Source organism: Epinephelus lanceolatus, chromosome 5, assembly GCF_041903045.1.
Source record: "Epinephelus lanceolatus isolate andai-2023 chromosome 5, ASM4190304v1, whole genome shotgun sequence".
Lineage (NCBI taxonomy): Eukaryota > Metazoa > Chordata > Actinopteri > Perciformes > Serranidae > Epinephelus > Epinephelus lanceolatus.
The window spans coordinates 2,233,092-2,247,596 of record NC_135738.1 but is presented as its reverse complement, the minus strand read 5'-3'; the positions used below and the strand labels follow the sequence as shown (position 1 = coordinate 2,247,596).

The window sequence follows — 14,505 nt, the reverse complement described above, 5'->3', positions numbered from 1 at the left end:
ACAAGTGGATAAATGAAGCTACAGAATGTCTTCACACCAAACACGGCTCTACAGCCACGTTGTCGTGGCAACGCTGAAGTCATCAACTGTGCTGTAGTTCGTTCATAGCCCAGTGTTGGCTTTTTCCTTTGGCAAGCGCATGTATGCTTCAACAATTATAAAAGAGATGTTAATTTGTGAAGATTATCTTGTTGAACAAAACGTGCAAGTATCATAAACAGATCTTATTTTCTGCAGTTATACCAAATCCAACAGACAAATCCCACAAGCTTTCTGATGAGGGAACAAGAGTGATGCTAACTTCCACATCAGCCTACAGAAACACATCATCCCTGCAGCACTCTGTCGGCATCATTTTTATTTAAATATGAAGCCAGAACTTGATGAGGCATTAAAACCTGAGTCTCCGTCAGTGCGTGCCTACACCAAAGACGCTTGTCTTAAGGTCTGTCTGGTTGATCTGCAACAGAGACAGTCAGCGTCCTTACTATCTGGATATCAATTATATTTAGTGTAGTGTGGCTTGTTTCATGTTGGATGTAAAAGAAGAAGATATACTTTGTTAATCTCCACACACAGGCCTGAAATACACACACATGCACAAACCTGTGTCCTCACATGCTTTAAATGGAGAGATGTCAGAGTGAGGGGGCTGCCCATGGGCAAGCACCTCCAGCAGCTGGGGGTTGGGTGCTTTGCTCAAGGGCACCTCTGCAGTGCCCAGGAGGCGAAATGGCACTACTCCAGCTATCAGTTCACACTCCATATATGGTCCGGATGGGGACTTGAACTGGCGACCCTCAGGCTTGCGAACGTGTGAACTGTCATGTTGTTGTTTTTAAGAGACTCACTTTACTGTTTAGGTTCTCTTGCTCTCTCCTGAGACTCTCTCTGTCTTACAGGCACAAACACAAGTGTTGTTGTGTTTTTTGTCTCTAAATCCTAAAACTGTCTGTCAGTAGATGGCTGAATAGACACATTGGTACCTGAAAGTTATCCATCATAGCAACCGTAACTAAGGGGCAGGGGTGTTCTGTTCAGCTGGAAAACTGTTTGTTGATTTCCTTAAATCTGTGCTCACATATTTCAACCATCATGGAAAACAACACATCATCATCATGATTTACTGCAGCCTCCTGTCACAACCTGACGTGCTGATGTCATTCAAAGAGAGATCACCTATTGGCTGTTGACGGATGACACTGTGATACCACTGTTAATTATTATCCTGAGCAAGAATGATGGGTATTAGTTGATTGTGTTATCAGTTAAAAAGAGTTCACAGAACTACCACTCACAATAAAAATCCTCTTTGCCCCGCCCCCTCCTCAGGTGGTCATGAATCCAACCACGAACGGGCCAAAGCAGGCTGAGTTCCACCGGATGGTCGTCCCCAAGAGCAGCCAGGACACAGAGCTGAAGATCAAACTGGCCGTCCGCATGGACAAACCGCCCAACATGAAGCACAGCGGGTGAGTCTGTCGGAGTCACAGGGTCGGGTCCTCTACGGGGTCAGGTGTGTTGGGGCTGCAGTGTGGAAGGCTTCACAGCAGAACAGGTCTTTGCAGGGCTACATTTCAATATCTCTGTCGGTACCTTATGACAACACTGTTACAGCAGGACTCAAAATGTAGGCACACTGTACCCGTCAGAAGCGTCAGGCAGTCGGGCTACCTCAGCAGCCGTGCAGCTACGCAAACCTTTGGTAGTTTCAGCAGACCGCTCCAACTCTGATTGGTGAGTGATCAGCTCCTGAACAGTGAAAGATGACGTGGAAAAAACATGGATGCGAGAAAGATGCGTATGATTTCTGACCGTTCTCACAGCGGTCACATGGCCAGTGATCAGATATGCGTCAGATTTAGGAGCACATATGAAAGTGGCCCAGATCTGATTCCTGTGTCCACACTGCTCTGAAGAATTCAAATCCGTGTCACAAGATTAATGAAATCAATTTTCCCACAGTAACATGAACGTAGCCTTAAGTCTTCATGACTGATTGATATCATCCTCCTTGTTAAACACAGACTTCCCTCTAAAATTAAAAAGTTTGACATTGCCAAAAGCAGGGCTGTTATTCTCTGTGCTAACGGCAGCTGCGCTCTCTCAGGCAGCTGTGAGAGCCGTGCACGACAGAATTACGCAGACTTTCTGCCAGCTTTCCACAGGAGGTGGACGCTGTGATCCTGCCAGTTCCACTGTGGAGAGGAAAAGTGTAAAAATTATTTTGTGTATTTCATAATTCCCAGAGTTACATAACTCTACCCTGTTGAAGAGAAAAATCTTAATCGTGACAGAAAGTCAGTCAGAAAAGTGATATTATTATTGTTTACACTCTGATGTGCAGTGGTGGACGTTCAGACAGAAAACAGCTCTGTGTGTGTGTGTGTGTGTGTGTGTGTGTGTGTGTGCGCGCGTGTGAGAGTTTGTGCTGATTCAGGTCCGATGAGGAAGCTGCAGGAAGTTCAGTCTGACTAACAGATCGATGAGTGTGAAGGTTTAGCAGACGCTGCAGATGTCAGTCAGTGATGATGTGTTTACTGAACAGTATTCCACAGTGGGCAGAGCGAACAACGTTTTTTACGTTGTGTGGAAACTTCCAGACTATCCTCAGCCAAACACAACACATCCCTCATGCTTTAAAACAAAAGGAGGTAGAGGAGTTTGTCCACCGCCCGCAGGGCTGGATCGATCCTCCTCTCCACATGTTGAAGTGTCTGAGCAAGGAACTTAATCCCAGATTGCTCCTGATGGTCGACCAGAGCCTTGCATGGCAGGCTGCTGCTGCCTTCTGTGTGTGTTTCTTTGTTTATTTTGATTTCTTTCTATTAACACATATAAATACTTTCTCTAAGACACAGTACATAATTTGCAAAGGAACGTCAGGAACCAGGAAGTCCCACTGAGATTGAAAGTCTCTTTTGAAGTTAGCGAGGTTAACTCTGGGTTTTCAGTACTACGAAGCTGGTTCTCTTTTTACCGGGATAAATCACCGTGGTAACTGATGCTGAACAGCTAACCTGCTCCGGAGCAGATGAACGTCAGGGTATCGGATCACAGCCTGTCACCACCCCGACCTCTGACCTGTCAGGTCACTGAAGAAAAACCTGTCCATGAACAAACGTCCAGAGTGACAGGTAAAAAAGAGAAACCTATATATTGTTAGAGGTCAGCAGAATCATTTCATTGGTTCAGGGCTCTGTTTCCACTGGTTTTCACACAGAGATCGTTTACACACTAAACACATGATTTTAGCTGTAATTTAACTTCTGCAAAGTTTATTTTCATCCACAATCATTACATTTACATGGACAGTTTAATTCCACTTTTAATCGGAATGAAAGGTCATTCCGATTGAAAATTAAATCTGATTAAAGGGGGTGGTTTATTCCGTTTGTCATTCCGAATGAAAGAATTTTGTGTGCATGTATACACTCATTCCTCTTTAAGTTCATTCCAGTCTTTCTGCACATGCTCGTTTCCTTGCCCTTCTGGCGCGATGACGTATATAGCGCGCATAGCAACGGGCTGAGATAGAGCAGTCGGACTCGTTGCACTCACCGGTTTCCATTCGCCACAGCACGGTCTTCTATCTCCCTTCTTCGACCTTCTACCTCCCTTCTCCTCCTCAACAGACGAAGCATTAGCAGAACAAGGTTGTTGTCGTACTGCTGCTTCAAGAATATAAGCAAAACAAGCCTGAAAAAGGCACTAAGAACGGCGTCGTCAAGCATCTTGTTATCCAGAGCGAGGACTACAGTGTTTTCTTCTGGTAAACATAAACACATAACATCCGCCCCGCCCCCTATCCAATCAGAAACCTTCCCTGCCCCAAACCTTGTGCAGACCCGAATAAAGGCGATTAAACTGATCTCCGTGTAAACCCTCATTCAGAATGAATATTTCCCATGTAAAACTACCTGGAAAGACTTTAATTCCGAATGATTTTATTCAGATTTATTTCATTCTGAATGAGAAGCCATCATGTAACTGCACCCAGTGTTAATCAGCTCCTGTTATTATAAATGCCACATTACGGTCAGACAGACGTCATCAGTCATTAACTAGTCTTTACTTCAGCAGCACAAACAGTCTGGTGTTACTTTAAAGTGTTTATGTGACATATTCAGAGGAGTTTCATCATCATCACACTAAACAGCAAAACAAACCCATGCCCATAGCTCAGTGATACCTGCACGTCATTTAAGTCTCGGATGACGTTGCTGGCAATTAACAGTCCCGGCTCTTTCACATGAACACGCTCATGGGTGGATATGAAAACCCAGAGTTGCCTGAACTAGCTGATAACCAGCTTTGTGGCACCGGCCATCCAGATGGGTGTGATGAGTTAGTTGAGCCAGATAACTAAAACATATCCTGGGTAAGTTGAACTGGCTCCGTAGTACAGGCCTCTGGTTGATGCAGCAGCCAATCAGAAAGCATTAAAATGCAACAAATACAACATATAAAACAGAAATCCACAATAAAACAACAACTATTCAAACACAGTGACCTCATGTCTCTGTCACCACACTCTGCATGACGCCCTTAAATTCATCAGTGGATATAAGTGTTTCTAATTTTAAATCTTTTTGAAGATTTATCTGTCAATAACTTAACACATAATGAAAAACAAAACAAAGACATATTTCAGCATTGTACTTGACAACAATACACCCCCAGTACACCAACACACTGTTACACAATAAGGACTGAGACAGTGTGTGTGAAGGGATGAATGAGAGGCAAAGATTGTAAAGGTTTGTAAAAAGCCCTTTAGATAGAATAAATGCAGTTCATGAAGCAAAGCGAAAAACTAATCTGAATGTGTGTGTTTGTAAAGTGTGTGTGTGTGTGTGTGTGTGTGTGTGTGTGTGTGTCAGGGTGTCGTGTGAAGGTTGTGCAGGCTGACAGCTTCACCTGCTGGTTGAACGCAGGAAGCTCAGCCTGAGGATGTGATCACATGATGGTGAGATGATGAGAACAGCTTGTTAGTTCCTGTCTGTTGAAATCCTACCGTCTCATACAGGACTCACAGGTTTGTTTCCATCAGTTAGGTTTGCAAATTGTAAATGTTGTAGATCATGATCGGTAAAAAAGAAAGAGGAAAACTGTTTTTTTACTGTTTAGACAAACAAATTATATTGATAGTAAATAAGACTGAATTTCTTCTTCTTTTAATTGAATCTTCATTTGAATCATGACAAACAAGGTGTTCGGCCCGTGGCTTCAGCAGGTGCTCAGGAAGCCTTCAGGTTCATCATGGGCGAGTAGCGTTGTTTGTATCGTTTCAAATGAGGATTCAATTAAAAGAAAAGGCAACTCAGCCTTCATGTGTTCAGTGCATCTGTGTATTAAGTGTCCATCTAATGTTTCCTGCCGTCACCTGCCTCACGCTGTGAGCTCTGACAGCTCTGTGCACGGTGCATGTGCTCTTGAATGAGTTCAAACAAATTATACGTTCAGTTTTTCTGTGAGTGATGGGGGAAAGCTTTCACTGTTGCTTTTTAAAGATTTAAATTTTTACAAAACCAAAATTATTAATTGCTGCATATTGTGTCAGATTTAAGCAAAACTGCTAAAATATGTAAAACCTACTGAGGCAGCATGTGACGTGTAGTTCTTACTGTCTGCCACAAGATGGCAGCAAAACCTTGTGTATAAAAATCCACAAATCTCTGTGTGTGTGTGTGTGTGTGTGTGTGTGTGTGTGTGTGTGTGTGTGTGTGTGTGTCAAAGACAGCCCTTTCCTTCATATTTTGAGGTTGTAGTGTTTTACAGTTAAATACACACATAGTAAGAGACACTCATTTCTGTATCAGTAGCTCCTTTAGGACCCCTCCATGTACAAAATACTGATTTGTCCGTCTATAGTTTTTCAAGAAAAAAAGGTTCAATAGACTAGTTATAGCTTCTTAATATAACATTTACTTACTCCTCCTCATTGACAAGTGAGATGAACCCAGTCAATATAAAAATATTTTGTATTTCAAAAGTAAACTACGAAACACATGATGTGTCCTACTTTGCTGAAAAGTTAATTCTCAGTGTGCAGTGGATGTTTCAAGTGTTGACACAAATCAAATCTTTTAGTTTAGTACAATATAGTAACGTAACATTTTTCGGGACACCAGGCACAAAATAAATGTGTCACATGACCCTTGTCTGACAGGAATGTTATGTCGGTTTTATGTAACTTTGTTGTTATTGTTAGAGCATTTAATTCTGTGTCATGGGAACATCGCGTCACATCTTACAATTTTTTGTTTTGAACTACAAAAATAAATTGTGTTGAGCTCAGGTTTCTTGATGGCAAGAATAAGATCCAGTTTATACGACAACGATTTCAACTGAAAACGGTAAACTTTAGTTGAGTTTTGACTGATCATTTACACGACAGCTGCGTTTTGGGTGCCTGAAAACGCAACGTTTTGAAAACAGGTTCCAGAGTGCAATTTTTTGGAAACGGCAGCGTCTCCGTTGTCATGTAAACTTGCAATATGCAGTTCCTCTGAAAACGGAGACTTTAAGCACATGTGCATTACGGTTGCAGTCACTAGGCGCGCGCAAGAAAGTCGTCCATCACAACAACAATGCCGAGCTCTGTTTGTGCTGCTGACCCTGTTGATTTTATCAATGCTTCTCCAGCATTCTGGGATAAGGATAGACGGATACATCGGCCGGCCGATATATCGGGCCGATATTTGAGTTTTTTTAACTTGTATCGGCATCGGCCGATACGCGTGTGGGTTCGCGGATTTATTTTTCCCAGGCATGATTTACAGACAGGCATCCACGGGCAGCTCTGTGTTGCCGGAAGACCCTGCAGTGCACATGCAGCGAATCCTACTGTGTACAGTAGTTGTTGTTTTATTTATGCTTCAGTCTAAATATTTGTTTATTTTATAAAGACATTACTGGAAGATTTAAGAGCACTGAACTCTTTTTTTTTTTATTTGAATGTATAATAATAATAATAATAATAATAATATTTTACCTGTTTTACCTCAACTTTCTATCTTGTTTTAGTATTTTTTACTGTTCAATAAATGTTTCTTATTTTAAACTTGAGACCTGTAATATTTGTTATCATTGTGTCATTTTTTTTAATGTAAATTGAGGGAGCAAAAGCAGTATCGGCCCCAAATATCGGCTCAAGAAAATCAGCAGTCCATAATCGGTCATCAGCTAAGGGTGATGGAAAAAAATCGGTATCGGCATCGGCCCTAAAAAAAATCCATATCGGTCTATCCCTATTCTGGGATACACAGTGTTGGTCCGCCCGGCCTGACCTCCACGGCCCTCCCTGGATGGATGCTCAAGTGTGGGTGAGGGGAGCGGAGAGGACTGGCAATGGTAATGTATAGTTACGTGGACTTCATCAATCAAATTACACGTTACTGCCCAACACTGATTATAACTATTTAATAAGAAAGTAGTATTTGGGTATAGCAAATAAATAAAAATAAACTTCAGGTTGCAGCCTCCGCTCGGAAAATTAAACGGTCCTGAAACTGCAGCCTCCTGTACTGCAGCTTTACCTTACCTGATTTTGCGGCTCCGCGTGAACAGAGATCGTTTCAATAACGTTGTCATATAAACGCGGAGGTTTTCTAAAACACAAAGGACAGACTTTTCAAAGGCAAAGACATGAATTCCGGAATGAAACCAGGAAGTTGTCTGTATTTCACCTCGGCACAACTCTATGTCAGACACACTCGTATCCACACAGGCGGGAGGTCACTAACTGTGTAAACTGTAAATTTTGAAATGCAGAAACATTAATCCCTGTGTGACGAGTCACATGAGTGAGTTACAGCACATTTAAACACGGTTTCTGTCTTCAGCTTACAGCATTTAACACATGCCGCCTCATGGCATGCTGGGAAACTCCGCCCATTTAGCCGCAACACGCCACATTATGTCAAGTGCACAGTGATAGTGTTGTTCGTTGGCCTGAAACTAATTAGCCAAAAAAGACTCTATGAATTTTAGTCAGATTAACTCAAAAATTGTTAATTTAACATAAAATGTTTTTGTCAGGCTCATGAGATGAGCTTTGTGTCAAGTGAACATAAAGTTTTTATGTCATATTGACAGTCGAGGCCATCCGTGTCGAGTTTACATTAAAATTCTGTGTCATGGATGGATTGAGGTTTACAGTGAATCGCATTGGTGTAAACTGCATATTTGACCACAACAGGCTGGTTGTGATGCGGTTTGATGCAACAAATCCTGCTTATTAAACTGAAATTCAAAGGTCTGGTGTCTAAGATTCGGCGCCATCTGGTGGTTGAGATTACAGATTGCAATAAACTGAGATTGCTCCTGTGCACCAAACGTGAAGGGGGAACTACAGTGGGTGATGCAAAACATGAATGGCCCCGTCTGGAGCCAGTGTTTGGTTTGTTCATTCTGAGCTACTGTAGAAACATGACGACAGCCCACTCTGTGTGTGGATATAAATTGCTAATTCTAAGGTAACAAAAATACAACAGTTTTTATTTTTAAGTGATTATACTGTAGACTGTAAAAATAACAGACGTAGCTATCGTGGTGTCACCCATTGGTTGGTGTACTCTTGTTCTGAAGCCTCAAGTTCGTCTTTTTGGTCGTTGCCATCTTGGTTTTTGGAGCCAGAAGTGACTATATTTGGGCGAGAGTTTGGATCTGACTTATAAATTGTGGCGACGCCTCGTAGGCAGCCTTTCTCTCAAAGTGTCCTGCCCTTGATTATACATTACATTATGTATAATTAGTCGAGTTGTATAAAAATTCACTCCTCTTACAGTTGTCATGAACAGGGAAATAAGCTACAGACACCAAAACTGTTTTTGTACCAGACTGTAAACATGTTTATTCCTGCTGTAAAGTTGGACATTTTAACATGGGGGTCTGTGCGGTTGTCCTTGCTTCTGGAGCCGGCCTCAGTTGACCAATAGAGCAACGGCTGTTTTTGACACTTCAGTGTTGGCTTTATTTTTCAGCCCCGGAGGTTACCACTTGGATTATACACTAAAAAAATATACTTGTTATATTATATTCAATATCTGCCAACATGCCTCATTCCTACACACTGGCCCTTTAAGATGAGCTCAGAGAAACTTTTATTTTTACTTAATTTTTATTAGTTTGTATGAAAAGAAAAAAGCAGACAAAACCAGTAACAACAGGCGGGGCAAAATGTCCAACACTGAGCAAGACAGAAAATAAGAAGAAGCAAGGCTACACTGCCGTACCACTGACAACAGCTCCTCCATGTCTGTGATCGTCCCTCAAGACCACAAAGGTCCCTGTGATCCCCAACTTTGACCCCTTGAAACCCAGGACACCTCCAGGGAGGGAGGAATCTTCCACTTATCAATGAGCCACCATCTACCTTTCATGTCCCAATGCCAGGGGGACAAAACAAAACTCACCAATCAAATCAGATCACTTCAGAGTCAGATTTCATTTTTCTGAATATTGTCTCGGGGAAAAAGTCAGCTGTTCCGTAACTATTTCTGTCCATTCAGGGGTTGTTGGAAGCTCTTTACTCGACCATTTCAACCACTTATTGCTCTTTTACAACCTACTAGTATTTATGATGAATATCTGTCCTGCTTTTCACCCAGTCGGCACATTTTGACTCAGAGAAACTTTGAATGAAAGTGAAAACAAACTCTGCGCTTACATTGTTCTGCACAATAAAGGTCAAACATCACAGGAGTAGTGTAGCAGAAAGATTTGGGTCGTGAGTTTACTGATGATCAGTGGAAAGTCACAGTGTTTTCACATGTCTTGTAACAAAATAATTGAGCAGAATTATAGATGTATGCACAGGATGTTTCTTAGCCCGCTACGTTTGAGTAAGATATATAACTCGTCCTCTTAATGTCACAGATGTAAAACATGTTCAAGGTCAGTCGTTCATGTTTTCTGGGAATGCAGAAAACATTTTTGGGAGGAGGTGCACGATGTGACTGTTCAGGGCTTGAGGATTTCATCTGACATTTCGCCAGTACGATCCCTCTTTTCATCACTCATCACTAATTTTGCTCAATCAAATGCAGGTTGTAAAGTTCAGTCCAGTTAAAACCAGAAACAGAATATTTTCCCAGTTCAAGTGAAGCAGAGATGGTTTTGTTTTGAGGCTTTTTTCTCTCGTGACAGAACGATCAGCTGTTTTCCCTGCTTCCAACTTCCAAGTCTTTGTGCTCAGTTGGCACATCCTGAATGTATTTCTGTGTTGGACGCTCAGACTATTACTATGAGTCGGTGCCATTATTTCACAGTTCGTCTTTAGAGTTAATCAAGTGACTGTAAAGGAATGTAGAGGGAGGTAGAGGAGGGATGAGGCAGTCTGAGAGCCCTCTGTGTCAGACTTCCTCCTCAGTTTTCCCTTTTCCTTCCTGTCAGCGTCCTGCAGGAGCCCGCAGACTCTGTTACTGTGACAAACACTGTGGGAGTCGGGCAGCTTTGAAATCAGACTGACCGACAGAGAGACAAAAGAAAGGAGGATAAAGATTCAGTGCAGTTTTCAAAACCCTCCACAAGGGCTCAGTGTTCGTCTGCCTGTGAGTGCAGCTCGCCTCTGCTTCACATCCCGCTCCTCTTACTGTGTTTAAACTGTCTTTCTGTCGTTTCTGATTCATTACAGACACAATCTGTGATCCACCTGCTGAAAGGTGTCATCCTGTGTTTTTATTTTTTTCTCCAGTCAGGTTATTTGATGCTGTTTTCACTGTGAATCTTTGATCTTAAGACTAACGCGGGGCGCACAGGGCCTGCACGCTGCATTTTTTATTCCAAAGATATTCCACATATTTCACGTTAACAAAAATGACTCCTCACACGTCAAAGAAATAAAACCAAAGAAGAGGCCAACGGACACAGGAATGTCTGATGCTCAAGTCAAGAAAAAGAGAACAAACAGGAAATGTTTTATATTTGTGTGATTTATTTATTTTTTTTCTTGGGTTGTGAATATTTTCAAAGAACGACAGACATTTTAATTTCAGAGTGAAAAAGTGAACAAACTGGGAACACTTCTGTCCTCAGCTGACACGTTTGATGTTTGCTTGTATTTTCTGATGCGTTAAGACGACAGTGAAGTAAATGTTCTACCTGTCAACTGCTCAGTGTGAACAGCAGTGAGGTTCTCCACATGGAGGATCGCTGAAGGGAACCGGATCTGTTTTCATTTTTGTCTTTCAAACTGAGAGCACAGCACTTTTTTTTTTCCTGTCGTGATCAGTAAACACTTTATGGAGACAGTATTTGTTCTTCATGCTCTTTCTGATCGTGTTTCTGAGCTCAGAGGATGTTCAATCTTCATCGTATGAAAGAGGAACAAGAAGATCTCACTGTGATCACAACAGAAAAAATGACATAAAATGCAGCCTGCAGTCGACTCCTTTATAATTAATGATTGTCATGATTTTATGATCAATTATGAAATCCAGAATATTTTTAACTTGTAGGTAAATTAATAGTGTGATTGCTGTCAGGAGTGGGGGGAGGGGATGCTGTGAAATCAGGAGAAAAATGCGCTGATGTTTCCCCTTTGAAAATGACTCCTTTGCTAAAATCATATTTTCTTAATCAAGTAAAAAATATCTTCGAATGTAGTGAGAATATGACTGAGAACAAAAAACAAAATCTGTTCCTATAAAATGTTGTACAGACTTAATATGAAAACCATTTAGTGGAACATTTCTGCCACACACACAAAAAAAGTAATTTATGTCATTATTAATGTGCAAAAAATATATTTGCTCTTTTATTTAAACAAGCGACAAAATGAGCCGATATAATGAGATTTATAAATCTACAAAAACTAATAACGATAACCTTGAATTTAATTTTCAGTTTAATTCTGCAGATGTCACTGCAAAAAAAAAAAAAAAAAATCTAATTTCTGCCAAGTTATTTAAACATTTTTGTTCCTTTATAAATAAGTAAAATGAGTGAAATTATAATTGTTGCAGGAGACGGAGCTGCTTTTTGGTGCCTTAGAAAATAAAATGTGCTGGAATTAAAAGACAAAAAAAAAAAAAAAGAAAAGGCAATCTATGAAGCAATTAAAATTTCTGCCACTGCAAAAAAAAAAAAAAAAAAAAACCTCCTTCATTGCTGTTTAGTCTTAAATGATTAATTATTTATCTATCAATCACAAATCCCTTCAGCCAGCCCATGTTGTGTGCTAATTTAACCAGTTTTTCCACACTAACTAACGAACTACTCTGGTGCAGTGATTTGTCTCATTCTGGCTCATTTGAAACTTAGCGACTCATTTCTAGACGTTTCTTCGAATAAGCGAAACCATAGATTTAATAGAATGAGTCCAGTGTCTGATGACTCTTTAAAAAGCCCCTGACTAAAAGTCTGAATATCCAGCTAAATGACCAGTTAAAGATGGATGTTTTTTTGCAGTGAGGACTGTTAAATGCCTGCAGTGAACTCTTTGGAGTCTGCAGTCCATCACCGCGGCGGCGTGCAGCTGAATGGATGTCTGAAACCCTGCAGGAGGACGGCCGGCCAAATAATTTTCACAAGTGGCCGGCGAGCGGTGCCACATGTTAACCCAGAGTCGCGCAGAATGGCCCAGATTCTCCGTCCAGACGCGCCGCAGCCTTGACTGGAGGCCTTTTCTTTAAGGGCGGGCAGCAGGGCTGAAGAAAGAGGTCTCGCCATCGATTGATTTTCCTCACTTGCACTTGCCTGTATCCCACGCTTCAGGAGGCCCGGGAGCAGCCATTGATTGAGAGGCCACACTGGTCATTCTTCCATTTTCCTCGAGACTTCTTCAATGAGCTGCTGTCTGTGTCGTGGCCTCTCTCACCTCCGGACTCATTACTTTCTCCTTTTACTTTCACATCGGGGGAGGAAATTAATGTGTTGATAATGTTCACAGCTGAGGCGGCGATGACTTAATGTGGTGTGATAGAAACATATGAGGACATGCATCAAGGAGCCTTAAAATGGATCCTCATAGAAGCTGAGTCTGGCTGGTTTTGTGTTTTCTATTTAATGATAGACATCAACTGATAAAAGTACCCTTCTCATGCTATACATAAAACCTGCAGAGTCTGATAAGTGTTCTTTTATTGTTCTGATTATACCCTCAAGTTAAATGCCTCATTGCCTTGTATTATTAATATTAAGGGAATACTTCAGCCCCCAAACTGACTATTAAATCAGTTATTCACCGTGTGTTACGTTGAATATGTGAAGACAACATTGTTTTTCTCACATGCCTCTGTGGTGAACAAAGAATCAAAGTCAAAGGTGTCCATATTTATTGACAGCAAAACTATATCAAAATATTTGTTTACAAAACAGCTTGTGCACTACGATCCAGGTCTCATTTATCTGGTCCTGTGCTCAGTGTCTCCCAAACAGTGAGCCCCTTCTGATGGGAAACCGAACTCAAGGTGAAACTTAGCGATGCTCTCTTCAAAGCCAGACTCCACTGACAAAAGCAATGATTTTACCTCACTGAACACAGGAGCTGCTGCTCTACCACTGCCTCAGTCAGTGAGTCTGTTGGTGTTATTGAGTGACTCTGGTGGATCTGAACGAACCCTCTAAAACACCAAAGTCATTCAATAATATAAACAAACTAGCTAAATGAGGCAGCAGTAGAGCAGCAGCTCCTGTGTTCAGAGAGGTAAAATTACTGATTTTGTCAATGGATCTGTCTTTGAAGAGAACACAGTCAAGATTCACTTTCTCTTTAGCTCCTCATAGGAAAGGAATGTTTGGGAGACTCCGATCACACTGCACAAGTTGGGTGAGAATTTGTAAACTAAGGTTTTCATAAAGTGTTGCTGTTGTTAAACGCGGTCCCCCAAGACCTCAATTCATCTAGAATTTTTTTGGATTCTTTGTTCTCCATGGAAGCATGTGAGAAAAACCAAGTTTTCTTTACGAATTCAACATCGCACAGAGTGAGTAACTAATCTACAAAGGGTTGTTTGGGGGGTGAAGTATTCCTTTAAAGTATCAGCACCATGGCCACACAAAGGTGTAGTTATTTTCATTATTAATCTGTTAAGCTTTTTTGATTTACAAATTCATTTTTGGTCTAATTTGTCAGAATATAGTAAAATATGGATGTCACTGTTTCCCAGAGTCCAAGTCGACGTCTTCAGAGGTTTTGTTTCATCTGACTAATAGTCCAAAACCTAAAGATGTTCAGTTAGCAGTGGATTAAAACAGAAAAAAAGCTGAATATCTGGTTTATTAATGACTTGTAAATAACTGCAGAACCTCCTGATTTTTCGTTTAAGTTGACGTCATGTTGTTGTTTGTGTTCCAGGTACCTGTACGCTGTGGGACAGAGAGTCTGGAAACGCTGGAAAAGAAGATATTTTGTTCTTGTTCAGGTAAGAAGCTGACGGGAGCGGGATCAGATGACACGTATTGATCTGTGATCGATGTGGAGACTGTCTTCAGATCAGAGCGGCAGTGCAGGCTGTAAAAGAGAGGCTGAGGGTTAAAAGTAAAACTGAGATAAATCAG

General features: G+C 41.3%; 1 protein-coding gene across 6 annotated transcripts in view; it reads left to right on the top strand.

Moving 5' to 3' along the window:
- cadps2 (Ca++-dependent secretion activator 2) overlaps window positions 1-14,505 on the top strand; it is a 348,398-nt gene that overhangs the window by 172,465 nt on the left and 161,428 nt on the right. For all 6 annotated transcript variants that reach the window (XM_033634619.2, XM_078167597.1, XM_033634622.2 and 3 more), the window contains exons 8-9: window positions 1,333-1,472; window positions 14,303-14,369. In XM_033634619.2, the coding sequence (XP_033490510.2) occupies window positions 1,333-1,472; window positions 14,303-14,369 (207 nt within the window). The remainder of the gene's footprint in view (window positions 1-1,332; window positions 1,473-14,302; window positions 14,370-14,505) is intronic.